The sequence below is a fragment of the Panthera onca genome, chromosome E3 (genome assembly GCF_046562875.1).
Source record: "Panthera onca isolate mPanOnc1 chromosome E3, mPanOnc1 haplotype 2, whole genome shotgun sequence".
Lineage (NCBI taxonomy): Eukaryota > Metazoa > Chordata > Mammalia > Carnivora > Felidae > Panthera > Panthera onca.
The window spans coordinates 308,728-335,745 of NC_138354.1; the positions used below are offsets into that span (position 1 = coordinate 308,728).

The following is a 27,018-nucleotide window of genomic DNA, read 5'->3' on the forward strand; positions in this document are numbered from 1 at the left end:
TGGCACTTTCGGTGCCCTGCCCAAACACCACTCCCACAGACTTCCAAGTTGCTAATTACCGCACAGGCACATTTCTCGTCAAATGTCACTTTTTGGGGGGTCTTCCCTGGCCACTCTGTATAAATAGCCCTCACCTCACCCAGAATGTCCAATCTCCTCTCTGCTGCACCAACTTTATTTTTCTATGTCATTCTTGTTACCACCAGACATATTCTACATTGGCTCATGGGAGCTCCAGCCTTTGGGAGAAAAAAGTCCCCCAAATCTTTCCCTGGTCTCTGACAAGGCCTCATGTGCGGCTCCTGGGGCCCTTCCCGGAGCAGCCCAGCCTGGCCCACCTGGCATCTGCTCAGGGACAATAAGACAGAAGCCTAAGGGAGCTTCCGGCCCCACGTGCATGTGTGTCTGCAAACGTGTGTGTGTGTGTGTGTGTGTGTGTGTGTGTGTGTGTGTGTGTCACTGGATGTGCCTCTGTGGGTGTGAATGTGTGTGTTTGCTTTTTGTGATTTCCATGGATGAAATCAACTGGACCGCATGCAATTACTCCCCAGAGCAAAGTACAAGGAACCAGGCAGAAACATCTGGCCAAGGGTTTTCATGCTATGTCCCCTGTGGTGCGGGCTCTGTTTTCAAAGGCCATTTCACGTGTGCACCTTTGCCCGCTGACACCTAACCCAAGTTGGACGGTGGCTTGTGGTCTGCTCTGGGCACCCGCTCAGCACCAGCACAGAGCTGTGAGCGAGGCATCATGGGAGGCTCTCACTTAGCGGAGCATGTGCATTTGGGGGGAGACGAGGCATAAACCGGAACAGAAGAGTTGCCTTCAGATAGTGACGGCTGTTGTTAGGGAAACAGAGTGGTGGGACATTGAGGGAATGGGGGTGGGGATACTTCGAAACCATGTGGGCAGTGAGACAATACTTCCTCAAGGTGGTAGCTGAGATGAACCACGAACTCTACAAGGGAGCCATCGAGTGGTGAACACGAGTCCAAATAACACCTCAGCTCCCAAGAGAGGCCAGCGGGGGTGGGACGTGAGGCCCCCTACACGATGTCTATGGTTCCTGGGGGCAAGCCGCCCCACGGCCACCCTGAGGACACTGGCCGGGGGAGGGCGGGGGGGGGGGGACAGAGGCTGCAGAACCCCACGGTCTAGGGAGACATTGTGGGGCTCAAGGTCCTGCTCCCCGGGGCGGGGGCTGCTCACCACTCTCCGTTCGGACATCATCTCCTAGGCCACCTCCTAGGCCTCTCTCTAGGTAACCTCGCCCAAAGTTCCCTTTGCTGCACACAAATGGTGCCGTTGGTGTAGAATGGAGGGGGAGCTCCGGCTCCAGGTCAGACCCACCTTCACACCTAGTCCCCTCTAGCCTCCAGCTCCAGAAGGGCTGAGCAGCCTTTCACTTACTTCAAATGGCCTCCGAAACCCTTACTGCACTGATCACTTGGGCTGAGACTCCTCTCCCTCCTCAAGTATCTAGTGGGCGCCTACTACATGCTCGGCACTGGGCCAGACACAGAGATTCAATGACGAGTCTCTTCCTGAATGCACGGAAGAGAACACTGAAGTCCAGAGAGGGCAGTGAGATGTCCAGGCAGCACAGCAAGTGGAGGGGAAGGCAAGGGCTCCCTCCTAAGCGCCCCACCACAGACTGCTTCCCTTCTCTCTGCTGCCGGAGAGGCTGAGAATGTGCGGTGCCTTGAGCGCTCGCCTGTTTGCTTGATGGTGGATGTGTTTGGACCGCCTTCCCCAGCCAGGTCATTACCCTTCTCACCAGGACTTTGGACTGACATTCACATTAATATTCCCTACTGGGGGCTGGGGGCCCAGAGGCTGTGTGGGCCCAGAAGAGGTCATGTAGAAGGGCCACGTCTGGGTATGGGTGGCTGATTTTATGCATCTTGTGAAGCAAATGACACACACACACAGGCGAGTGAGGGAGGTGCGGCCTCTGCAAACACCAGGTACCTCCCAGTGCCAAGCAAATCTTAGGCGGGGAGGGCCCCGGCGCCACCAGAGTTAAGTAAGGCGCAGGCGTGTCCCCTTGGGGTGGGATGGGGCCTCAGCCGGGTGCAGGAGCCTCCCCCCTCCTCTGTCACCCCCAACCCCCGCCCCAGATTTGCTTTTGGGGCCAAATACCGAGCTCCCCTCCTCTCCTCTCGTCCGAGGCGGGGGCGGGGAGGGGGGCACAAGGTCGCCGCCCGGCAGGGAGCTCATCCGGCGGCGCAGACGCCCAGCGGCTCCGGGGAGGGACTTGGCCGGGGCTGCGGCCCTCCGCTCATCTGGGGAGGAGCCGGGAGGCTGCAGCTGGCGGCGGCCGCCCCGGGCGGGCGGAGGTCCCGGGGAGCCACAGTCTGGCCTGAGGGTCCCTCCCCGCCCCCCCCCCACCCCCGGCGACAGCGCACCCCCCGGGGCCCCCCGGGCCTCTCTCGGCAACCGCGGGAAGAAGGCGCCCTCTCCTTAGCGGGCCCGGAGCTGCAGCGGCAGCGCGGGGCGCGGCCGAGGGGAGGAGAAAGGAAAAAGGGAGCGGAGTCGGCTCGGCCTGGCGGTGACTCGTGGGGCCGCGTCTCCGCCAATCTGCGGGCGCTGACGCGGGGGGCGGCTCCGGGCTCTCGGATATCTGCCGGCCCGGGCGCGGGGCGCCGAGAGGCTCGGCCGCGCGGGCGCTGCACCTGCCCGGGGACCTCCCTTGCCGCTCCGTGCGCCCCCCAACCCGGTGCCCGGCCCCTCCCAGTTCCCCCCCCCCCACCCCCACCCCCCCCTCTCGGCCTCAGGTCCCCGCCTCCGGGGCCCTGCCCTCAGGAGCCGCCCCTTCTCCGTCTGGCCCGCCCGGCGCCTAGCGCGGCCCACGGACCCGCTGAGGGGTTGGGGGGAGGCGGTGGCGCGCCGCACCCCCGGGCAGCCGCACCCTGGCCTACATGGGCCGTGGCGTCGGGCTCCTGCGCGCCGGATGAGCGCGGAGACCCCACGCCCGCCGCTGCGTGCCCGGGGCCTCACCCCGCTGCGCCCCCAGCTCCGCGGACGAGGGCCGCCGGGCGCGGCCGCTCCAGAGAGGCGACAGGGGACGGCCCCGAGATGGCCGGGCCAGCGGGCGCTCTGGCGGCGGGCGCCCTCCACGTGGTGCGGGCCCGGGGGCAGCCCCCGAGCTGGTAGCCGCCCGACGCCCGGTGGACGCTGAGCCGCGCCGCGGCACTTGGGTCGGGCCAGGCCAGGACCAGCCGGGGCCCGGGCGGGGCGCGCTCCCGGAGGGCGCCCGGAGCCCCAGGCCGCGCGGCCATGAAGATGATCCTGGTTCGCAGGTTCCGCGTGCTGATCCTCATGGTGTTCCTGGTGGCCTGCGCTCTGCACATCGTGTTGGACTTGCTGCCCAAGCTGGAGCAGCGCGCCGTGCGGCCGCCGGGGGAGCCCGGCTGCTCGTGCGCGCAACCCGCGGCCGAGGCGGCGGCGCCCGGCTGGGCGAAGGCGCGGGGCCGCCCCGGGGAGCCCCCGGCCGCCGCCTCCGCGGCCGGCGACGCGGGCTGGCCCAACAAACACACGCTGCGCATCCTGCAGGACTTCAGCTCCGACCCCTCCTCCAACCTCACGTCCCACTCGCTGGAGAAGCTGCCGGCTGCCGCCGAGCCGGCCGAAGGAGCCTCGCAGGGGCAGGAGGCCGGCGGCCCCCGCGCCCGAGACCCCGCGCACCGACCGCTGCTCCGAGACCCCGGACCCCGCCGGTCGGTGCCGCCCCCTGGCCCGAGCGGGGACGGCTCCCTCCTGGCTAGGCTGTTTGAACACCCACTCTACCGGATGGCTGTTCCACCGCTAACGGAGGACGACGTGCTCTTCAATGTGAACAGCGACATCAGGTTCAATCCCAAGGCGGCAGCTGAGAACCCTGACTGGTGAGTGAGGCTTCACGGAGGGGGGGGGGGGGCGGAGAGGTGCAGGCAGGCCCCGACCCCTCCACCGGGCCTTCAGCCTGTGCTCCCTTCCCAGGAAAGGGCCTTGCACATCCCAGGCATTGTGTAAAGAGGCCAGAGGCTCAGGAACCCTGGGAGGGTATGGACCCTCACGGCCAAGCAATGCCCCACCCAGGGGAGCTTTGTGGGGTGGGGCAGCATGCTGTCTCTTGCTCAGGGCACTGCCTTTGTCTCCAGAATGACTGCCTCCTTGAGAAGGGCTGCTGGGTGGTTTGGGGACTGTTCCCTGTGGAGCCAAGGGAGGGTCAGTGCTGCCTTCATAGGAGAGCCATGCTGGCCTACAAGCTCCTGGTCTCTGGCTCCGGAAGCCCAGTGGGGCAATGCAGGCACGGGCTGGCAAGGGCATGAATGAGAGGAGCCACTGCCCCTAACCTCTCCCGGGGGAGCTGCCGGCTGTCGGGCCTTCCAGACACTCGGCGACGTTTCTCTAGTGGACACATCAGGAAGGTCTGCAGAAGCCTAACGAGCCCTGTAAGCCAGTGGCCGAGAACAAAATTAGCAGAGGGGCGTGCTGGCCCCAATGAGGCAGAACAAAAGGGCTCTCCCAGCCAGGGTGCAGACAGCAGGCTCCCTTGGAATGGTGCCAGCTGCGTTGGGTGACAGCTTCATAAAAGGTGAGAAGCATATCCCAGGAGCACTTCTTTAAACTGTCCTGGTGTAAGCCCTTCCCCCCCAGGCCCTCCTCAGCCACACGGAGCAGAATAAGCAGATGCGGAACCCAGAGAAGTGAAATATTAACTAGCAGCCAGGCCGGAGTAAATAGCTACCTGCAAGAGGTTACCTGAGCAACGCAGGGAAAAGGCCAGGTCTCCAAAACATCTCATAAAAATCCTTTCTACCCTGAAACTTGACCAGGCCCGGGCTTTTCTGTCTAAATACACCAAGGTGTTCAGTGGCCTTTGAGCTTTGACTGCTGGCCAGGTTCAAGGAAATGCTCACAAACTTGAGAATCAGAGCAGTGGCCCAGACCTGGAGCTCTTCACAGGAGAGACAGAGCCCAGGGCCGATGGTCAGTGATGCGGCCCCTGCGGGACAGGACTTGGGGCCGGAAGGGCCCTATTTGTGGGCGAGTTGGAGCTCCATTTCCCTCCGGTCCAGCAGGAGTCTCTGTGCTCCCCCAGACTGGCCCCCGGGCTCCGGAGATGTCGGAGGATGTGCCACTTTGGGCCTCAGCGGGAGTGAGTGCCTGCTTCTTTCCTCGCTCCCCACCCAAGACTGCTCTCGTTAAAATCGAGTTTAGCTTCGCGCATCATCTCTGCCCCCGGTTGTTGGAACCAAAAGAGAGTGCCCAGGGAAGGTCTCTGACAGGCGGGGCGTGTCTGCGTGTGCGCATAGTGCGCGGTCAGAGACGGCTCGCTGGTCTGCCCCCAGGAAGAGCTGGTGGCCTCTCACCCCCCAAGCTGACATCAGGCTTGTTGGGCTGCTTGGGTGACCTCAGGACAGACGAGGCAGGGCCTCGCGCTGATGTTCTGGACTTGGTCCTGATGTAGTTACAGCTGTCTGGGTGTCTCCCGAGCGCAAGTAGGAATTACGGCCTTTAGCTATGTCATTAGTGACGAGAACAGTAGCCGCAGAAAAAGTGCCGACGTCCGCAGGGTCCTGTCTGAGCAGAGGCCCCTTTGAGTACGTCTGCATCGGTTTGGACCCAAAGTGAAAACCTAGGTGTGGGCACCAGCTCCTCCTTATCCATCCGGGCCTCAGCACTCCGTTCCTTCCCTGCTGACTCCCGTCACCTTAATTTTCTGCAGGCCGCGCGAAGGCACGGAGAACGAAGAGTTCTTGCCCACCGGGGAGGCAGCAGTGGACTCCTACCCCAACTGGCTAAAGTTCCACATCGGCATTAACCGGTACGAGCTCTACTCCAGACATAACCCCGCCATCGAAGCCCTGCTGCATGACCTCAGCGCTCAGAAGATCACCAGTGTTGGTAGGTGCAGGTCTGGGGCTGCAGACAGGCACCTGCAGAAGGCAAGGGCTGCCTTCCTCCGCAGGAGACGGGGTGGGGGTGGGGGGGGAGCTATCGCTCCTCGGCTTCTTGCCGGAGCATCACTTCCTGGGATGATTTATGCGGCACCTTCTGGGAGGGGAGCGATGCTTCCGATGCCGTCAGCGGGCCAGGGGCTGCTGCCCACTGTGACAAGGCTGGCGAGGGAGACAGAGGGGCCTCAGAGCCTTGCTGTTGCGTTCCGCTGACCCCCTTGAGGAGGTCCCCCGGAGGAGCACCTCCCAGAACGCAGGTCTCCCCTCCAGGGGTAAAGAGGGGACACACGCCCCTGGTGGCTGCGGCCCCTCCCTCAGCACAGCAGGGGGACACATGCAGAACTCACAGGCGTGTGGTTCGGGAGCAGCTCTGCATCAGAGCTCTGCCAGGTGCTCCTGTCATCTCCTGTGCGCGAGGAGTGACCAGGGCTCGACTGTCTGGGGTGGAGGCCCGAGCACTTAGTAATTCAGAGGCAACATCTCTGAGTACTTTGGGATCTGCTGACTCGGACGAAAAGGGGCATCCAGTTACTGATTTCAGGCAAATGTGTCAGGGGCAGTTTCTGAGTACGGAGGTTTGGTGCCCTTGTTCTCAGGCCTGAAAGCAATCGTTTGTGAAGGTCCCCACTAGTCACCGGTGGTGGTGGCTCAGTGGCGAGAGGGATGGGCTGAGGCCCTGGGGTGGAAAGAATAGTTCTGGGGGTTCTGCCAGGAGCTGGCCTCAGTACACACAGCCGGGAAGGGGTGGAGGTAGGCCAGTCGGGGGGTGACATGAGTGTAGGTCCCCACCCTGTGCTGTGGAACAGACGGACAGTTCTCTGACACAGTCTTCCTGGCGTTTTCCCGAGGAGCCACGGTGCTGAAAGGGCCCCAGTGCCCTGGGGCTCTGTCCAGTTGCTGACCAGGGGAGTGAGGCTGGCAAGTGGGTTCTGCGGGGGGCTTTTAGGGGCTGTTTCCGGCTCTCTCTGGCCGGTGCCGAGCTGTCTGCTGGGCACCTGCCACATGCCAGGACTGCTCACCCGCGTGAAGGAGAGCTGGCAAGAACAAGCTGGCGTTTTCCTCTCTTAGCTGGCTATGCAGGAGGGGTCTGAGCACCTCCCCAGACCGCAGCCCTGTCCCCGGCTCTCCCCGTGGAAAGCCCAGCCTCCCTTCTGCCTCTTGCAGGTGTCGGGGGCTTTAGGCGGTGCTGGGAAGCAGGCTGTGTGCATGACAGGAACTGTGCCCAGACAGCCACAGCCGGGTGCCCCCTTCACTCTTGAGAGTAGACGAGGCCATTAAAGACATATCCCGGGCATCGACCAACTCACTCCTCACCCATTGAGCAGAGTTTCTCGGGCACCTGCTGACCTCCAGGCCCCGTTCTGCGTAGCGGTTTGAGGGTGAATGAACCTCAACAAGATTCCGCCGTGGATGACCCAAGAGGCCCAGGGAGTCCAGGAAACGGACACACTGAGGAAGACAAATGCTTTGAACGCTGTTTGCACAAAATCTAGGAGGAGGGTTTAGAAAGGAGATGACCTTCATCTGGAAGGAGGGGTACGGAGGACCTTCTGTGAGAAAAGACATCTGATCTGGGGCTTAGATGAAGTGTTTGCAGTTGTCATAGAAGGGGGCAGGGAGGGCTGGGCTTTCCAGGGAAAGAATAACATTTTAAAATTTAAAATTAAAAAATTTAAAATTTAAAATTAGAAATGGTTTTAGACAATACAGTATTAAAAGAGCCTGCTCTGCTGCTGTCCGTGGTGCCCCTCTCTGCCTCAGTTTCCCCATCTGTCCAATGGGCTTGTGCCCGCTCAGGTACACTGCATTTGTTCTAATAAGATGACGTCTGTGAGTCTGCAGGGTCACCACTCTCAATGCGGGGTCTGGGGTGCAGGAAGGGCTGCTGGGATTCCAGAGGCTGGCCAGGCTCACCATGTCCTTCAGGGAACAGACGGCCTCCGGCTCTCCTCGGACACCCGCGCGATGCAGAGAACAGGGCCCGGCAGCTCAGGGAGAACACAGGCACCCTGCTCTCTCTGCCCCCCCAGGGGTCTGGACTTGAGGCACCTCCCACCCACTTTTGGCCTGCCCCTGGGCAGGGGTGCCCAAGTTTCCTGACCACGGTGGACTGAGCCAGGGGCTGGGGATCTCATCCCAGGGTCCTGCTTGGCCCAGGCCTGGTGGTGTGAAGGGGGAGTGATTCCTGATGGGCTGTCTGTGCTGATCCCACTCACTCCTAGACTGCTCTGGCCTCGCTGGTCTTTCCCAGTCACTGTGCGGGACCCAGTCGGTGCTGGGAGTCTGACTGATGCCCCTGGTGCCTGGTGTGAGTCTGGGTTGGCAGATTAATCTCAGGTACTTTGGGTTCTCACGCGGAACATAAAGATGGTTATGACCTAGACCCTATAATCTCCACTTGCAAATCTGAAATCCAAGTGTAACTCGTTCAACAGCAAAACCTGACCCAACCTGAACTTATATGGAGGCAAAACCTTAATTCACAAGGCTATTTATGAACCTTTTTTCTCTCCCTTGGAGTAAATATTCACATGTTCCTCTGAGGCAGTAAGAGTATGTTTAATTACGGGGTTCTGCCCAGACCTATCGGGGCCGCGACCTAATGTGTGGGAGGGACACGTTATTTGCACCTTCTGTCAGCTGAGATGTTTGAAACCCTGGAGCGCTTCTGTCTTCCGAGATTTTGATGAACGGCGTGGCCCTACGAAACCCGTATCACAGGGCTGCTGAGAGGCTTCGATGAGCGAGTGAGAGAAAGAGGTGGAAATAGAGGCTAGGGAGCGTCTCTGCAGGCAGGTGTGTGTTGGGGCAGCGTTCCAGGGCAGACCAGAGCCTCCTTGCTTGCCCAGAGCAGCGCGAGCTGGACAGGCCAGGGGAAGGCCTCGGCCGACCCTTGGCCCCGCACTCCCTGCTGCCTCAGTGAGCCCCCAGGTGAGCTCACACTTGTGAAAAGGCTCTGGTCCACAGGCAGCGGGAGGAGAAGGGCTGGCCCTGCTCCGGGCTGCAGGAGTCCGTCAAAGATGCAGGCTTCCTGGGCGGTGTGTGCTCCCACATCCAGTTGGATGTTCTGCTTAAAAGCCCAGCTGCTTGAGGCCTTAGCCCCTGGCGGGGCCCTTGGCTTAGGAGAGCCAGCCGGGCAGGTCTGTAAATGCAGGCCCTGGGTAGGAGCTGTCTGCTGCTGGAGGCCTCTGTGCCTGTCACTGCTGTGACCCGGGGTTGGGCACAGCCTTTGAAGGTCTCGTGGGGGACCCTGGATGGCAGCCCCTTTCCTGGAGCCCAAGCCTGCCTCAGGGCCAAGGTTCAGCAATGCCACCCTCCTGAACACGAAATGGGAGAAAGACGTAGAAATCACACTGACCCACACTCGTGGCGTACAGGCGAGTCTAAATCTAAAGAGCTGGAGATCCAACCCACTTCCAAAGCGCCTTCTGCAAACCGGGAACCGCCCCCACGAGGCAGGTCTCGCGCATCCCTGCTCAGAGCTCTGTCCCTTTCACCTTCAAGTTGTGCATCCCGCTACCAAACGCGAGCCCGGAAACATTGTTTCTGCAGGCTTCCCAGAGCTTCCCCTCGGAACGGTTGCATTAAATCGCCCCCGTTCGGAACCGCTCGATCCACTTTGAAGCACGTGTGGCCTTCGGTACAGCTGCTGTGGCCGACAGAGATTTATTTATAGCCGGGCTCCTGGCTGCTTGGTAACAGCCGTTCGCTGCCTTTAAAGAGGCTTGGGACGTTATCTACCTCTATTCAGCTTGAAATCAGGCATGCAGCGCCTTCGGCTCGGGCCAGTGATAATTAAATCGCTATCGTGCACAATTATGGATGCAAAGAATAAATGACACAATTAACCGCTCTGTACTTGGAATTGCTTAATAAGGAAAAGAAGTCACACTAGCATGAGAGGATTCAGGCAGCCTCCAGCTGAAAGACGCCACCCATACTCCATCCAGGTCGGGACACGACCGTGGTCGGTCCCTGAACAAAGAGCTGCTCCCTTAGACCGAAGTTTTGGGCGCTAATTGATCTAGCTGGGTCGGGACTAATTGGCCAGCGAGCTTCCAAGAACAAAGGCTGTGGCTGGGACGGCCAGGGTGGGCAGCCGCCCTGGGGGCCCCTGGGGGCCGCCCTAATTGGTCGGAGGCCAGCTCCTCAGGAAGGCAGTTCCAGCCCCAGAGAGGCCACAGTCCCCCTCCCGCCCTGGGGGCCACTCGGGGCCCAGACCCCAGATGCTGGCTCTCCAACCTGTAAACTGACCAGTGACAAGGCTCAATCCGCGGGAGGCACCGTAGGTCATCAGGGAGGAAGGACACAGCCAACCCAGAGGACGATGGCAGGCAGCACGCCAGAGAAGGTGATACAGCTGAGCCCCGCCCCCCCCCCCCCCCCTCGGTTTCCCTTCCAGCCATCTGGTCTGAGATCAAGAACAAAGCCCACCAAGTGGGTACCTGCTTTCTCCTTCTTGAGCAGAGACAACAGCTGGGGCCCCGGAATCCCACAGCCATGTATTCTATTGTGTCCCTTCCCATTGCAGGGAGGGTGCTGGGTTCCAGCTGGGGCTGTGCTGGACTTTCTCTCTGAAGTACATTTAATTATCAAAATAAAAGTGAGCAGTCTTAAAGAGCATGGTGTGCATGGCAGTCTAGGCTGGGGGCAGCTACAGCTCAAACATCCTGCGGGTGCCTGTGAGGCACGGAAGTTTGGTGGAGGCCTGCCAAGGCTTCACGGCAAGTGGGACGGGAGGACCCAGGCCCTTGTGGCCGCCTCCAATCCCTCGCTCCGAGCAGCCCCCTCGATGCCAGCACCAGGGTACCCACCAGTGACGGCCAAGCGGACGCGCCCCCCACTGCTCTCCGAGGGTCCACGTCCCTCCACGCCCAAAGGCAGTACACGGGGCTCTGCATGGCACCCAGGGGTCTGGAACACGGGTCAGATCCCACTCCCGCCAGGGGGTGAGGTGCGTGGGGTGGGCAGGGAAGCAGTGGTGACTTAGGTGCTCCTGGCACCACAGTCTTCAAATCTGAGCTGTCCATGGCGAGGCCTTTGCTTCCTCTGACCCTTAAAACAGGCAGTGGCTGTGAAAATATCCGGACCACCTGCCTGACCGCAATCCCTAAGGACAGACATGGGTCCCACTTCCCAGACGAGGTGACAGAGGCCAAAGGCAGTAACATCAGAGCCCCCCCCCAGCCGACTGGTGTGGCGGTGCTGGGGTCCCTGGCCGGGACGGCACCCCTTTTCCCTTCAGGGCTGTCTCTCTCCTCCCACGGAGGCTCTTGGTCCTTGGCCCGACCCCATCCTTCCTTGGGGGGATCCCAAGAAATGTAAAGCCTGTTATGGTTCTTCTGGGGAGAGCTGTGTTCTGGGGAAAGACAGTGAGCAAAACCCCAGACTGTCCAAGCGTCTTCGTGGTCACGGAATTACAGCGTCCGCAAATGTTAGGTAATAAAGTCTAGGGTGTGCTGTTCACACATATTGACACGTGTGCTGACTGATGCATGTGTGCTAATGATCGCTGCTCAGTGCTAACCTACCCCGTACTGTGAACGCATACTGGAGGGTACGGTTCCCAAGCGACAGCAGGAGAGACAGAGCTGACATCCGTGGTCTGAATGGGGCAGTCACCTGCAGGAAGCCGGTGAGGGAGGAGAGAGCATAGGGGAGAGGCGACGTCGGTGGGGTAGAAGGAACTAGGCCAGACACCGGTCAGGTGCCCCTCGTGTGTTAGTGACCAGATAACGGTGGGGCCCAGGTTTGGGAGGGGACACGGAGATGGAGAGGAGGTGGCATCTGGGCAGGTGCCGTGACGACCCTGGCCTTAGCCTGGCCTCACCTGTCACAACCGCTCAGTGGGGTCGCCTCCTGGGATTAAGGCTGGCCAGGTTTGGATGGGCCCCCGTCCCCTGGGAAACGTGGAGACCCAGCCAGGTGAGGGCACGTCCACGCGGGGCTCTTGCCGCACACCTGGGCCTCTCCCCGAGTTTGCCTCTGCCTCTGTGGCACCTCGCAACCCTGCACTGGGCCACATCCCTCAAGTCTGCCTTCAGGAAGAAACCCCACACTGACACCCTGCCTCTTGAGGCCTGGTCGGCCTCTGGGCTCTGCCACCTGGGCCCTCAGCCCCCCAGGTCCCCGGGTCCATCCTGCAGCAGCAGAGTGAGGCCACCCACTTCCGAGCACAGGCGTTTGGGGGTGTCCGCCTCTCTCCCACCCCAGGTGCACACGTGACCTTCACCATGGCTTAAGGCCGTTTGCCTGTGGGTTTTGGCAGGGAGACCACACTTGACTTTCGAGCAGGAGTCCAAGTGTCTTCCGGCTGGCAACCCCAGCTCGGCAGACGGGACGGTGCACCCAGACGGGAAGGCACACGTCCCCAGACAAGACAAGGGCGGTGTCCACAGCAGGGAGTCCTTAGTCACTGGGAGGTTCTAACGCACTTTAATTTCTAGTTATTCTCTTGTCCGTGGGGAGGAGCCCGTAGCACAGTGGGAAACAAGGGGCGACAGTGCATGGGGAGTCGCCTTCCAGAACAAGAATGACTAAACAGGCCAGATTTGCATAATAATTTGGTATTCAAGAAAACCAGGACTACGGGTCCTGGAAAGAGCTGATGTGCTGTCGCTGATTGGCCCTGGAAGGAATAATTAAATCCAGTGACCCCAGTTATTACATGGAAATGGGGACATCGAATGGGGCTTAATCGGGCCTCTAATTTTTTTAATAATCACTTCTGTGTTCATGTTATTAAAAACGTAATAAATGTTCATTGTAGAAATTTCGAAAGCACAGATAAGGGAAGAAGGAAATTAAAATCATCTGTGGCTCTACTCTGGGGGGGTCACCACTGAAGCTTATCTGTGCATCCAGATTTTCCCACGCACTTGGTAGACACCTTCCAAAGAGGCAGCTCACCGAACGTAAGTGTTCAGAAGCCACTTTGCTTAGTAAGGAAATACTAAGCCGTGGGCTGTGTCCGCAGAAGTGCCTTGGAGGCAGCAAGAAGGCTGCGTAGTGCTCCTTCACACGGGGTGACCTGTGTTGCGCGTCTGCCCCCGGGTTGGGCATTTGAGGTTATTTCCGGTGCTTTGGAGTGAAGTAGAATTCGTTGCTGGCTTTGCTTTCCTGAGGAGGGTGCCGGTTGGAAGAGCATCGCCACAGACCCACGTCGCAGGCTGGTCTGGGGGAACTGTGCCTCTAGCATCACCTGGACCCCAAGACCGGCCTCGGACTCTGCACGGGAAGGAGCGGGCTGTGGCCAGGTTGGGAACCGGGGGGGGGGGGGGGGGGGGGGCGGGCTGGGCCTCGGCCGTCACAGAGGCCCTGAGACCACGGAAGATGCTCAGAGAGCTTCAAGCTCCTGGTCATTCTCCACGCTCATGACTGTCAGCCGTCTTGAATGTGCTGTGTGCCCGTGGAGTTCTAGATGCTTCACGAGCATTACCCGCCTGATTGCGACAGCAGTCCTGGGAGGTAAATAGGACCGGCATCCCCGTGCCGCATGTGACTTGGCTGTGCCAAGTAATACATTTCCCTCATTTGACTTGACCCTGGCCACAGCCCCTTGACGGAGGCTGGGCAGGCATCTAAATGCCATCTAACACAAACCAACGGTAGGGAGGATGAGGACTCCTTCCAGGGTGCCAGGCCATCGGGAGCTGGGCACAGACTCCAGCCTCAGGGCTCCTCCACACCAAAGCCCCCCAGTATAGCATCCCTCCAGTATAGCACCCCTCCAGTATGACGCCCTCCAGTATGGCGCCCTCCATTATGTCTCCCCCCAGTATGGCGCCCTCCAATATGCCCCCCAAAGTATGGCACCCTCCAGTATAGCACCCCTCCAGTATGGCACCCTCCAGTATGACGCCCTCCACTATGTCTCCCCCCAGTATGGCACCCTCCAGTATCGCGCCCTCCAGTATGCCCCCCCCAGTATGGCACCCCTCCAGTATGACGCCCTCCAGTATGGCGCCCTCCACTATGTCTCCCCCCAGTATGGCGCCCTCCAGTATGGCACCGTCCAGTATGCGCCCCCTAGTACGGCACCCTCCAGTATGGTGCCCTCCAGTATGGCGCCCTCCACTATGTCTCCCCCCAGTATGGCGCCCTCCAGTATAGCACCCCTCCAGTATGGAGACCTCCAGTATGGCGCCCTCCAGTGTGCCCTCCCCAATACCACCCTCCAGTATGATGGCCTTCACTATGTCCCCCCCAGTATGGCACCCTCCAGTATTGCGCCCTCCAGTATGACGCCCTCCAGTATGCCTGCCCCAGTATAGCACCCCTCCAGAATGCTGCCCTCCAGTATGGCACCCTCCAGTATGCCCCCCCCAGTACAGCACCCCTCCAGTATGGCGCCCTCCAGTATGGAGCCCTCCAGTATGCCCCCCCCCAGTATGGCACTCCTCCAGAATGGTGCCCTCTAGTATGCCACCCCCCAGTATGGCACCCTCCAGTATGCCACCCCCAGTACAGCACCCCTCCAGTATGGCGCCCACCAGTATGCCCCCCCCAGTATGGTAACCTCCAGTATGGCACCCTCCAGTATGCCCCCCCAGTATGGCAACCTCCAGTGTGCCCCCCAATATAGCACCCCTCCAGTATGGTGCCCTCCAGTATGGCACCCCTCCAGTATGGCACCCTCCAGTATGCCCCCCCCAGTATAGCTCCCCTCCAGTATGGTGCCCTCCATTATGGCGCCCTCCAGTGTGGCACCCTCCAGTATGGCGCCCTCCGGTATGCCCCCCCAATATAGCACCCCTCCAGTATGGTGCCCTCCAGTATGGTGCCCCTCCAGTATGCCCCCCCAGTATAGCACCCCTCCAGTATGCCCCCTCATTATGGCACCCTCCAGTATGGCGCCCTCCAGTATGCCCCCCCAGGATGTCACCCTCCAGTATAGCTCCCCTCCAGTATGGCGGCATCCAGTCTGGTGCCCCTCCAGTATGGCACCCTCCCCCAGTATAGCACCCCTCCAGTATGGCACCCTCCAGTATGGAGCCCTCCAGTATGGCGCCCTTCAGTATGGCTCACCCCCAGTATGGTGCCCCTCAGTTATCCTGTAGTCACCTGGCCTTGATCTTCATTTCCATGCACATTCTTCCCCACCCATTCGCTGACCCCCTGGAATCCAGGAGTCATCCTAGGTTCCTCTCTCATCTCCATACCCCACACCTACTCCACTAAATGATTCCTTGGACCCCCAGATATTTCTTTAATTTTTCCATTTTCCCCACCTCTGTCATACAAACCACCATCATCTGCTGTGGCTGCCTCGGCCTCCTTCCCCTGGCTTGCACCCTCCACCCATGTAGCCGGCCCCACTACATAGTGGGGGGCGGTATCTACCTGGTTCCTGGCTGTTCTACTGTCTTGTGCCGACCACTCCCTCCCTGCTGGCAAAGAACTGCCACACAGCCAGGTGCCCAAGCCACCTCCCTCCCACCCGCTGGGATGGGCGGGTGCACAAGCTTGCTCCAGGCTGGAAATGTGCTCAGCCGCGCCCTGACTCCCTCCTGTGACAGAAGCAGAGCTGGTGCCTGGTACGGATACAGGAGGCCCTCGGTGTGACCTGTTTCACGTGGTCTGGCCCTTGCCACATAGATGATGGGGTGGGCCAGCCCACCCAGCTCCTGAGGTGGCCACAGGCCAAGCCCAGCCTCCTACCCCACATCTTATGGAAACCCCTATTTCCCTTCCTTTAGCCCCATTCATAAGAGAGAACCGCAGTCTGGGGAAGAGTGGGTCTTTTCAAGGATTCTTTAGACTTCTGAGCTGGTGCAGCATCTGGGAAACCATAATGATGCTTCTGGAGCCATGTCCATCGGGAGCCCCCCAGAAGGCCCTTATAATGAATGAGCTGCTTCCAGCCAAGGGGTCTTCAGGGTCTCAGACTAACCCTGCTCAGGCTTCCAACAGAACCCCAGAAACTTAGACGGGGCAAGCAGTGGTGTGTAGGTGTGGGTGGGTGGGTGTGTGATGAGGTCGTGCAGGTGTCTGGGGGAGGGAGGCGTGGCTGGCCATCCTTTCTAGAAGCCATTCCCTTTGTCTATGGGTCAGACTGCCTGGGAGATTCCACCCACCCCCCCGCCCCCCACAGACCCAGCACCTAAATATCAAGTTGGGATGTGTATCACTGTCAGTGCAGGAAACCCCAGACCTCCCAGACAGATGGAGCCCGCAACCACATCCAGAGGCCCAGGCGGAGCCTCGGGACCAGGGTGGGAGCTGCTCACTTACCCACAGAGGGACGAGCTGAGGGCAGCAAGTGACCCCGTGTCTCTTTCCCTCTCTCCTGCAGCCATGAAGTCGGGGGGCACGCAGCTCAAGCTCATCATGACATTCCAGAATTATGGGCAAGCACTGTTCAAACCCATGAAGTAAGTACTGGGGGCTGGTTGGGGCTAGGGTGCCAGGTGTGGGGACGGTCTGTGCTGGAACACGCAGGCACCAAGTTTCTAGTGGAAAATGCAGTGTTTCCTCCCAGAGGTGTTTCGGGTGAACTAGGGGTGACTGCTCGGGGCTTTCTCCCCATCAAGGCAAGCGGGCAGCACAAGGGTCCGGTACCCTTACCCGCTCCCCTTCCTGGCCTCCCCAGTCCTGCCTCTCTCCACCTTCATCCACTGGCAGATCATTTCTACCCCAGGGAGCATAAGTGTTTTAAACAAGGAGCCCGAATATGGACAGCAAAGAATGCCCCTAAAGGAGGTGACTTTTGCCTCTCCTGCCTGCCTTGGGGGTCAGCAAACTTTTTTATAAAGGGCCAGCCAATAGATAGTTTAGGTTTTGCAGGCTGTATGGTCTGTGTGTCCACTAATCGACTCTGCTGTCCTAGCCCCAAAGCGGCCAAACAACGTGTAAGTAAACAGAACGTGGCTGTGTGCCAATAAAGCTTTATTTATAAAACTAACAGGGGGCTGGATCGACCCCTCACCTGTAGTTTCCTGCTCCAAATAAAGCAGAAACCATGCTACCAAAATAAACATTAGGGTACTCGTTGGCACACGAAAATTTGTGGGAATGGTGGAGAAGGGATATTTGACATCCAGGCCATCCCCGGAAAATTCACAAGGAGCATCGTGGTTTTGATGTCCGCTCCGGTGATCCATGTGGTCCCAGGCTGCTCTGCCATCTTCCGTTACCCCAACAAGGCTGTTTTTGCACCGGCAAGGGTTTGTTGCACCCGAGTGCCCACAAGGACCGTGCAAGTTGTGTGAGCCTGCCGCTCTGGGGGGTGGTGGGACGAAGGGAAGCTGTCTTTTGTTCACCAGATCGTGGCCATTTGTCCTGATACACGATTTTCGGAATAAGCTGGAACATCTCTTCTGCTTAATTTCCAAACGTTGAGAATGATGGTAACTAATTGAGAAGCGTTCCAAATACCTTTCGGGCCAAAGAAAATAGAGCTGCTAGTGTGTAACTTGTGACCGAAGGTATGATTTTGTGTCAGGGTGCTTCTGGGACTCTTGCTGTCATTCCTTGGGCCAGATGTCCTGCTGGGGGCTTCCCCGAGGATCCGCTTGGCCTGTCTGTGGTCCGGGGCTGCCTGGAGCAGGTGGGACCTTATTCACACAGGCAAGACGAAGGCACCAGGGGAGGGCGAAGGCCTGGGGCTGCCGGGATACAGCGGGCATGCCCCATGCTGGGGAGTGCTGATGCCACCCCTGGCTGTGTCGAGGGTCCGTGAGCACAGCACCTCCTTCCCTGTGGCTGCAGGAAGGGAAGTTCGCACCTCCGTCAGGAGAATCGTATAGAAGAGGGAGCCATTAACGGGCTTGGCTGTCTCAGGAGGACGGCTGGAGGCAGGTGTGTGGACAACCAGCATGGTTCATGTATCCCCGACTCACGAGGGATGACTGGGGTGAGACAGCGAGAGGGTATGCAGCCTGGGGGCAGGCACGGGCTCCTCGTGGAACATTCTGGAGGGGACTGAGGCCTGGAGTGGGTATGGGCTTCTCGTGGAACATTCGGGGAGGAGATGAGGCCTGGAGCAGGCATGGGTTCCTTGTGAAACTTTCCACCCTCCTTGGGCTTCTTCTCGGTTTCAGCCCCTCTGCCGAGGGGAACCAGTTGAGAGGTCGCAGCCTCTCACAGGGAGCTGAAGTAGAATGGCTACTTCTAGGTCCCTTAATGTCACAACGGTGCCCTTCCTGTCCCTCCACGGAGTGACCTGTGCGAATGCCTGCGGTCAGGACGCCCAGTGTGGGCGGAAACACAGCAGCATTGGTGGCATTGCCTGAGTGGCTGCTCTGTGCAGGCACTGCCGTCCTGGCACTTCCTGGGCCAGGCTCTGTGCCACGGGGTCACACATTTGTTGTTGTGTCTTCAAAATGCCTCTGAGAGTTACAGGAAGTAGTATTATTCTTGCTGTTGTTCTGCCACATAAAGATGAGGGAACCAGGACTTGGAGAAGTCGTATAGACTGCCTGAGGTCGAGCCACAAGTCCAGGGAGCCTGGCCTCCGCCCCCACCCCGGCCTCCCTCTCCCCTGGGCTTCCCCTCCTCCTAGCCTTCCCTTCTCTGGCCTCTCCTGGCCTCCCCTGGCCCTGCCCCAGCCCAGCCTCCTCCTCTTCCAGGTCTCCCCTCCCCTAACTTCACCCCCTTCTGGCCTCCACTATGGCCTCCCCAAGCCACTCCTTCCCAGCCTCCCCCGGGGTTCCTCCTCCATGGTGGCCACCATCACCTCCATGATCATGGAGGAATATAGCGGTCTGGCAGGGTAGGACAGCCAGGCTCATGGGTCCCCGGAAAGCTCACATAGCTCACGTCTGCCCCTTTTCTCCTGAATTCTCAGCACCCAGCCCGTTTATAACAGGAGGGATGTCTCGTCCTACCTGTTTGGCATCTGAAGGCTGAGGCCACACATGGACCATCTGGGACAGGGTTTCTACCAGTGCTCAGCAAAGGCCAGTGGGGATGTTGAGGCCAGGCTGAAGCCATGGAAACAGGGTTGAGAATCTCTAGGCAACTGGGGAAAATGAGGCCAGAAAGGGAGAGTGTATGCCCATGACCTGCCAGCTAGACTGCCAGAGCCATGGTGGGCATCCTGAGGTGAGCCAGGCCCCTTCCCCTGCACACAGCGTGGTCCTAGGCAGAGGACTGGCCGGGCACGGTGGGCACAGGGCAGGGGTTACAAGCTGATGGTGTTGCCCCCCTCTCGTCCCATCCTCTTGCTGCTCTGCTGGGTCGTATCCAGGCATTTCCTGGCATCCGGACTCCCCTCCGCTGACCGTGCCCTGAGCCTGGCATTGACTGTGGTCCTGTTGCCAGCAGCCTCCACTCCCCTGAGGACCTGGGGCCCAGGCCCAGGACCCCAGGAGGCTGCACACGCCATTCCTGTCCCCAGTGGCTGTGGTCTGAATATGAAAACAGCTGTGGTTTCTGACCGTAGCATTAAAAAACTAAAATCCATGATTAATAGTTCTTTTTAAGAAAAACTTTCTTCTCTGAACTCCTGAAAGTTTTGTAAGTTGTCGGTACAATATTATGAATTAATTATATGGGAGTACTTTTCCTCCAAGATCTTGAAGGATATAAGTTATGAGGCTCTAGAAGAGGGTGGCTGGTGAGATGGGGGTGGAGACTGGGGGTCCTGCAAAGTGTGGTTTCTGTGCATGGGGATGACCACTTAAAGTTTAGCATTACACATTTTTAAAAGTCACTGAAAAACACACCCCTAGCACATTAGCTCACGAGTTTCTGGACATTCTTGCTTTAGGGTTAAAGTAAGGTTTCTAACAAGTTAGGGGCAAGATGTAATTCACGCATTGTACAGTTCACTCACTTAAAGCCTACGACTCAGCAGCTTTTACTGCATTCACAGAAATGAGCATCCATCACCACAATCCACTTCGGAACCTTTTGGTGACTCTAGGAAGAACCCCATGCAGTGTTGCCGTCAATCCCCGGGTCCCCCTCGCCCACCCTGTAGGCCCAGACGCCACCAATCCATCTTCGGTCTCCGGGATTTACCAATTCTGGAGTTTCCTCCCAGTAGAATCACACATAAACGTGACCAGCTTCTTTCGCCGAGCACCGCGTCCTCCGGGATGACCCATACTGTGGCAGGTGCCAGCGCCCCGCTCCTTTCTGGGCCGAACGATACTGCATCGTGGGGCTAGGCCACATTTTATTCGTACTTCCACCTGTTAATGGCATCGGGGCTAGTTGCAGTTTGGGGTCGTTGTGAATATTGCCGCCATGAATACTCACGGACAGATTTTTGCACGGACATGTGTTTTCGTGTCTCTTGGGTCCACACGTAGGAGCGGAGTTGCCGGATCTTCTAACAACTGAACTGACCTGTTGGAGAGACTGCCAGACTGTTTCCCACGGGAGCCGCCCCCCTTATATCCGCGGCAACCCTGCATCCTGGCCAGTGGCTGTTATTATCTGTCTCTTAGATCCCGGCCCCCCTGCGGTGTGGTGTCTGTCTCCTGGCGGTTTAGCCCCGCATTTTCCTGATGACTAATGATGTTGAGCATCTCGACACGTCCTTGTTGGCCATTTGTGTATCTTTTCTGGAGGAATGTCTACGCAAATCTGCCATTTTCCGGGGGGGTGTCTCTTCATTAGGAAGTTGTAAGCATTCTGTATGTATTTTGAGCACAAGACCCTCATCACGTGTGTGGTGTCCTTTGAAGCACAAAGGAAACGTTTGTTTTCGTTTTTCAGTTTATTTATCGTTTTGAGAGAGAGAGCGCACGCGCTAGGGAGGAGCAGACAGAAGGAGAGAGAATCCCAAGCAGGCTCCCCACGGTCAGCACAGAGACAGGCACGCGGCTCAAACTCACAAACCGTGAGGTCATGACCTGAGCCAAAAGCAGGAGTCGGACGACTGATGGACTGAGCCCCCCAGGTGCCCCCGCAGCCCAAGGCTTGTGTTCTGAGGGTGTTGGGTTTGTCTACTTGGTGGAGGCTGTGGCTGTGCTTTCAGCGTAGCATTTACGGGTGAACGTGGGAACAACACATACGCTACGTCAGCGGGGAGGTGTGGGGCTGAGGTCTGCGAGGCCGGTGTGTCCACAGAGCAAGCAGGCGTGGCCACGGGCACCATGTGCCCCACAGGCGGCTGCAAGAAGCCGGTGGCTTGGCCACAGTGGGTGGACTCAGTTGGACGTTCCAGAGAGTGTGGCTCGTGGCGACGAACTTCAACCTGCCTCTCGAAAAGGAGCCTTCCGGGCAGGCCCGTGACACGGGCTGTGACCACCCCCCAGCACAAACATTCACAGCCATCCCACACATGCCCACCGAGCCTCTGGGCCTGGCCTCGTGCCTCAGACCCACACTCTGTGCGGACTCCGCCGTCCCGCCACTCAGATGGGACAGAGAGCAGAGTGCTCCGGCAGTGCGGCCCCAGGATGGGGGCCTGGCTCACGGGTGGTGCCTGGGCACAAAGCGAATCAGATGGGCAGACGGCGGCAGACGGGGGCAGACAAGCTCCCCTCACCTTTGAGTGTGACCGGGGCTGGCTAGTGCAGGGCAGGCGGCTGGAGGGCTTTCAGAAGGGACCTCCTCTGTGGCCCACCCTGCTCCGGCGTGACCTCATATTAACCATCACGTCCGCAGAGTCCCTACTTCCAAGTAAGGTCAGGTTCGTGGATCCCAGGGTCAGGACTCAGAACATTTGCAGGTCCCAGGGCCAGGATGCGGGAGGTTCACGGGTCCCAGGGTCAGGACTAGTATGTTCGTGGGTCCCAAGGTCAATATGCGGGAGGTTCACGGGTCCCAGGGTCAGGACTAGTATGTTCGTGGGTCCCAAGGTCAATATGCGGGAGGTTCGCGGGTCCCAGGGTCAGGACGCGGGAGGTTCACGGGTCCCAGGGCCAGGACGCCGGAGGTTCGCGGGTCCCGGGGCCAGGACGCGGGAGGTTCGCGGGTCCCAGGGCCAGGACTCAGAACATTTGCGGGTCCCAGGGCCAGGACGCGGGAGGTTCACGGGTCCCAGGGCCAGAACGCGGGAGGTTCACGGGTCCCAGGGCCAGAACGTGGGAGGTTCTCAGGTTTCAGGGTTAGGACTTCAACATATCTTTTTGGGGCACAGTCCAACCCGTTTGGGCGCCCAGATAAGCACAGTCTCCTTGTTCACCAACAACACCCTTCTCAGTGCCGTGGTTGACAAGGGTACTAAAGTCTTCATCCTCACTGTTCGTGAATTTGCCCTCCAAGTATCTTGGGACCTCATTTTCTATGTGTTGACAGATTAGATTAGACCAAGAGCAAATATTGTAAGTGTTTGTAAAACCCAGTTCCTGCACATAGACAGCCATCCCTTGTCCTTCTGTGCATGGAACCCTATGCTGCTGTGCCCATGCTTGTTTTCGGAGGACCCTGTTTTGGGGGTACAGAATGAAGTGCTTGGTCACAGGGTGGGGCTGTGTTTGGCTGTAAGAGGTCCTGCCAGAGCCATCCGGAGGCCACACAGCGGTCTATAACCCAGGGCGAGGTTCCCAGGGTGGAGCCTGGTGCCTGGGCTGGACACTGATGTCTCTGCTCGCTGTGGGGGCTGTGCTGGGGACTAACGGGCAGGCGAGAGGTTGTCCACACGACCCGGAGAGGTCACAGGCAGTGAACGTGTTGATCCCAAGGTCTGGGCCTCGGGTCCCTGCTCCCCTTGCCTAGGAGGGCAGGAGGCTCCCTGGGTTTGGGAGAATCAATGGATGGCATCGGGGCCAACTGTGTGCGCACAGCTCTGTGACACCCGTCGGTGGTGACCGCCCCTGTGCTGGGGGAGCACGCACCTGCTTCTCTTCCCCCTTCGCTTTCGTGTCTCCACGTGGATGCAGAAAGAACCTGTGTCCAAGGCTGCCGTGTGGGTTCTGACCCTCGGACTTCCTCCTCTTTGCACGTCTATCAGGGTTGTTCGGTCGCTGCTCTGGCCAGTGAAGGAGCAGGTGTTGGATAGCTGACAGCTTTGTCACTCGCACCAAGTCCTCTGGCCTTTCCAACCACAGAAGTAGGCTTTATTTGTATTGCCAACTCCCCCTCGAGGAGGAAACTGAGGATCCAGAGGGTTTAAATATCAACGGGGGGAGGGCAGCCGGCCAGGGCTGTGGTCCAGGCTCCCGGATGCCAGGTCCCGGCCCTTCAAGCGTCATCAGGCTGAGGCAGGGCTGTGGTGGGACCCACCTTGCTGGGGCTGGGGTCTGCTACGTCTCCCAGCCGGCAGATTTCCGGAGGCACCGCACATGGGGAAGAGGCCTAAATACTCCGATTCGTCTCCTGTTTGCTGTTTATCTGTGTTTATGGGGCACAGGGAAGGGCCTCCAGTCCAGATGTCTTGTCCGCCTTGAGTTACCTGTTCTCTGCACGGCCAAGCCTTGGCCCAGTGGCTGGAGGCCTCAACCGTGTGTCCTGTGGGTGCTGCAGGGCTTGCAAACTGGCCATCTGTTTGTCTCTGCAAAGAATGGAAACGTGTACGTGCGTGTGTGTGTGTAACCCAGAGAAACCATCCTCAAACGGCTGTTTGAGGCCCAGGAATTCCGAGCAGTCGAGATGTATGCACGGAGGCAGCTGCACAAGAATGTTCCGGCTGAGGCAGTATCTCTACACGCAGAGCCCCGAGCCTCCCTCCCGCTCTGACCAAGCGTGGTCCACCAGGCAGAGTGTATCCTGAGAGCAGGAGGCACCAGCAGGCGAGCAGAGTCCCCTCTGTGATTACGACCTTGGTCTGAAGGCCCGCTCCCCGTGACCTTGGCCCTGCCCTGGGCGCAGGGCAGCTGCCTCCCCCACGAGCTGAGGGCCCAAGAGGCTGTGGGGCCACGCAGGGAGCCACACGCTGGAGACCACTGAGCGACCATCACCCCCCATTAACCTGCAGGCCCCCCACATGACCAGTGTCTGACCAGGGGCCAAACTCCCAGACAGGCACCCGCCTCAGGGACATTTTCCTGAACTCTGGGTAGGCCCTGAGCAGCCCCTGGCCCTCACTGGGCCCCCGTCTGGATGTGGGGTGAGGCCCCCGGAGAGCCTGAGCTCCTCAGCTGGCAGGGGTGCCCTGCCTTGGGGCCGCTGTGGGGCAGGAATTCCTGAAGTGATGTCCGTGTGGCGGCTGCCTGATGCAGAGAGGCAGCTGGGAGCTGCTGGCTTCCCCCCGTCCCACAGGCCTGCGCGGGCAGGGAGGCTGCGGTAGGCTGTCCGTGGTCCCCACCGGGCAGTGCCGAGGCTGACCCTACTCGGGCCACAGGCTTCCTCCACGCACGCTGCTGTCCTGAGGCCCAGAGGTGACCTGGGAAGGCTCTGGTGGGCAGGTGAGACACTGCTGGCATCCAACACAGTCAAAGCCCAGAGACCCGGCGGCGGGCACGGGGCTGTGTGAACAGCAGGTGCAGTTCTGAAAACAGATGCTCCTGAGAATGATTCACTGATCCTAGGAGAACCTGTGGTCTTGTCCCGTCCTGTGCTCACTGTGCTGGGCGCCTGGCACGGGGCCAGAACAGTTCCCAGGGGTGAGAGCTCAGATTGGCTTATGGACAGACCTAGGCACAGACTCACGCAGGACCACTGGCGAGGCCGTACAAGGTGGGAGGGCAAGAAAGGAGGAGTCTTGGCTGCCAAACAACCTTGGGAGAAGACCTTCGAGCTGGGTTTTGCAGGATGAATAGGAGTTCTTCTTGGGTGCAGAAGGACTTCGAGGCACTGCCTTACATACTAAGGCTTGGGGAAATAAAAAGATTCTGAGGACCAGTGAGCGGGCACTTAGCAGAGTTTCCAAGGATTTGTCATTCTCTTGATAAATAATTCATATTTTCTTTCCACCGGTGCCCTGACCCAGGCCCCTAAGGCAAACTGATTGCCCAATAGCCAGCCACTGGGTGTGGAGCCAGCAGAGGCCTGGGCCTGACCGGAGGTGAACAAGGACCGCTTTGTGTCTGTGCTTAGCGTGGGCCAATCTGCGAGCCCGCTTCCCACCCTCCTCCTGACTGGCTTCCAGGAGCGCCAGCACCCTCCCCCGTGGGCAGCCCAGCCAGCTTCACGGGTCAGACCGTGACCCACCCCCCCCAGAAGCTGCTAGAGCCCCTGTCTCTGCTGTAGACCCCTTATGAGTCCTGGTGATTGGGCCCATCCTTGTTCTGCACCCCCACTGGCCTGGCTTATGGCCGACTTACTACTTGGTGCCTACTTTAGGGCCCTGAACAAGAGCAATAAGGTCCAGCCTGGCAGGGAGCCTAAGTTCTAGCGGGGAGGACACGAACATTTCAGAGGCCACATGGTCCCGAGAGGGTTCCCGCTGAGCAACGCGGCAGAGATGATTTGGCGACAGGCCTCTCCCCTGCTGTGTGTAGGTTCCTCCCCCCGGGGAACTGGCAGAGCGTCGCCCGCATGCGGGTGCGGCTCCGGGCCACGTGGCAGTAGGGGTGTGTAAGCCGTAAGGTGAGCACCAGACACGTGAAGGTCTAGGACAGAACATTCTAGCAACGGGTCACCTGTGGTTCCCGTCTGAGGCCGGTGGCCCACACAGGTATGGAGAGGCCAGGGAAGGGCAGGGTAGGCTGAAGACCCGACCAGGCACGCCCTGCTGGCCTCCCTGTGACAGGAGCCGAGTGCGGCTTTGCGCACCAGGGTAGTGTGGTGCTGCCTCAGGGCACCGGGGCTCCCTGCCGACCCTCAAGAGCACCCCGACAAGAAAGCGAGGTTTTACGGCGGTCAGCTCATTTCCCGTGGGGCTCCCTGAGTGCCACAGCGGGGGAAGCGGGACAGGAGAAGAGCCCACGGGCAGCGGGGCAGGTGCATCACGGGGCTTAGCCAGGAGCAGCCTTCTCCACACGGCTGGGGATGGGGCAGATCTTGTGATCTGAGCTTCAGCAGACGAGAAGGCGTTGGCCAACAGAGGCACCGCGGAAGGACGATTCGGGGTGGCTGGGACCCGGGGTGTGTGGGGGGGACTCTGGGCACCGGGGCCGGGACTTCAGTGGATGTGCTGTGATGGGGGCTACAATCTGATCCCCTTCTGAGGAAGCTCCCAGACCAATGTGGGCAGGTGTGGAGGACGTCCCTGAGAGCACGGGGCAGCGGGGTCTAGGGTCCTGGCAGTGAGGAAGGAGGGAGGCGAGGGTCCCAGCCGCGCACTGCTGGACGTCCCCAGAGCAGCCTGCTGACGGCATCGGCCTCCCCCCAGGTGTGCATGTGTACGTGTGTGTGTGCACGCATGCAAGTGGGCACATGGGGAGTCAGGACCAGCACGGTCCCCCCATCAGAGCTCAGCGGGCGTGGGACCCGCTCCTCTCTGGCTGGTTGCGGGCTGTCAGCTCCTACTGGAGCAGCGACCAGGCTCCCACATAGACTGCACGGCATACTGACACTGAGGGGCTCAGCCATCAGGTGGGAGAACTAACGAGCGTCTCGTTGTCAGGAGGACGAGCCCGCTGAGGACTCACCCTTCCAAGTACCCCTCCTCCCAAAGCCACACAAACATCCGCGGCTTGCCCGTCGCGGTACCAGGGATCGGGGTCTATCTAACCATTCCCTGCTGGCCTGTCACAGTGCCGGGGATCGGGGTCTAACCGTTCCCTGCTGGCCTGTCGCAGTGCCAGGGATCGGGGTCCATCTAACTGTTCCCTGCTGGCCCGTCGCAGTGCCAGGGATCGGGGTCTATCTAACTGTTCCCTGCTGGCCCGTCGCAGTGCCAGGGATCGGGGTCTATCTAACTGTTCCCTGCTGGCCTATCGCAGTGCCGGGGATCGGCGTCTATCTAACTGTTACCTACTGGCCTGTCACAGTACCAGGGATCGGGGTCTATCTAACCGTTCCCTACTGGCCTGTCACAGTGCCGGGGATCGGGGTCTAACCATTCCCTGCTGGCCCGTCGCAGTGCCAGGGATCGGGGTCTATCTAACCGTTCCCTGCTGGCCCGTCGCAGTGCCGGGGATCGGGGTCTAACCGTTCCCTGCTGGCCCGTCGCAGTGCCGGGGATCGGGGTCTATCTAACTGTTCCCTGCTGGCCCGTTGCAGTGCCGGGGATCGGGGTCTAACCGTTCCCTGCTGGCCCGTCGCAGTGCCGGGGATCGGCATCTATCTAACTGTTACCTGCTCACCGGTCACAATGACAGGGATCGGGGTCTATCTAACCGTTCTCTGCTGGCC

The 27,018-nt window shown here is 59.6% G+C and overlaps 1 protein-coding gene across 1 annotated transcript in view; it reads left to right on the plus strand.

Moving 5' to 3' along the window:
- Nucleotides 1-2,765: 2,765 nt before the first annotated feature.
- FAM20C (FAM20C golgi associated secretory pathway kinase) overlaps nucleotides 2,766-27,018 on the plus strand; it is a 47,341-nt gene continuing 23,088 nt past the window's right edge. Inside the window, exons 1-3 of the mRNA XM_081791589.1 lie at nucleotides 2,766-3,885; nucleotides 5,712-5,890; nucleotides 16,238-16,316. Coding sequence (XP_081647715.1) covers nucleotides 3,278-3,885; nucleotides 5,712-5,890; nucleotides 16,238-16,316 — 866 coding nt within the window. The 5' untranslated portion in view covers nucleotides 2,766-3,277. The remainder of the gene's footprint in view (nucleotides 3,886-5,711; nucleotides 5,891-16,237; nucleotides 16,317-27,018) is intronic.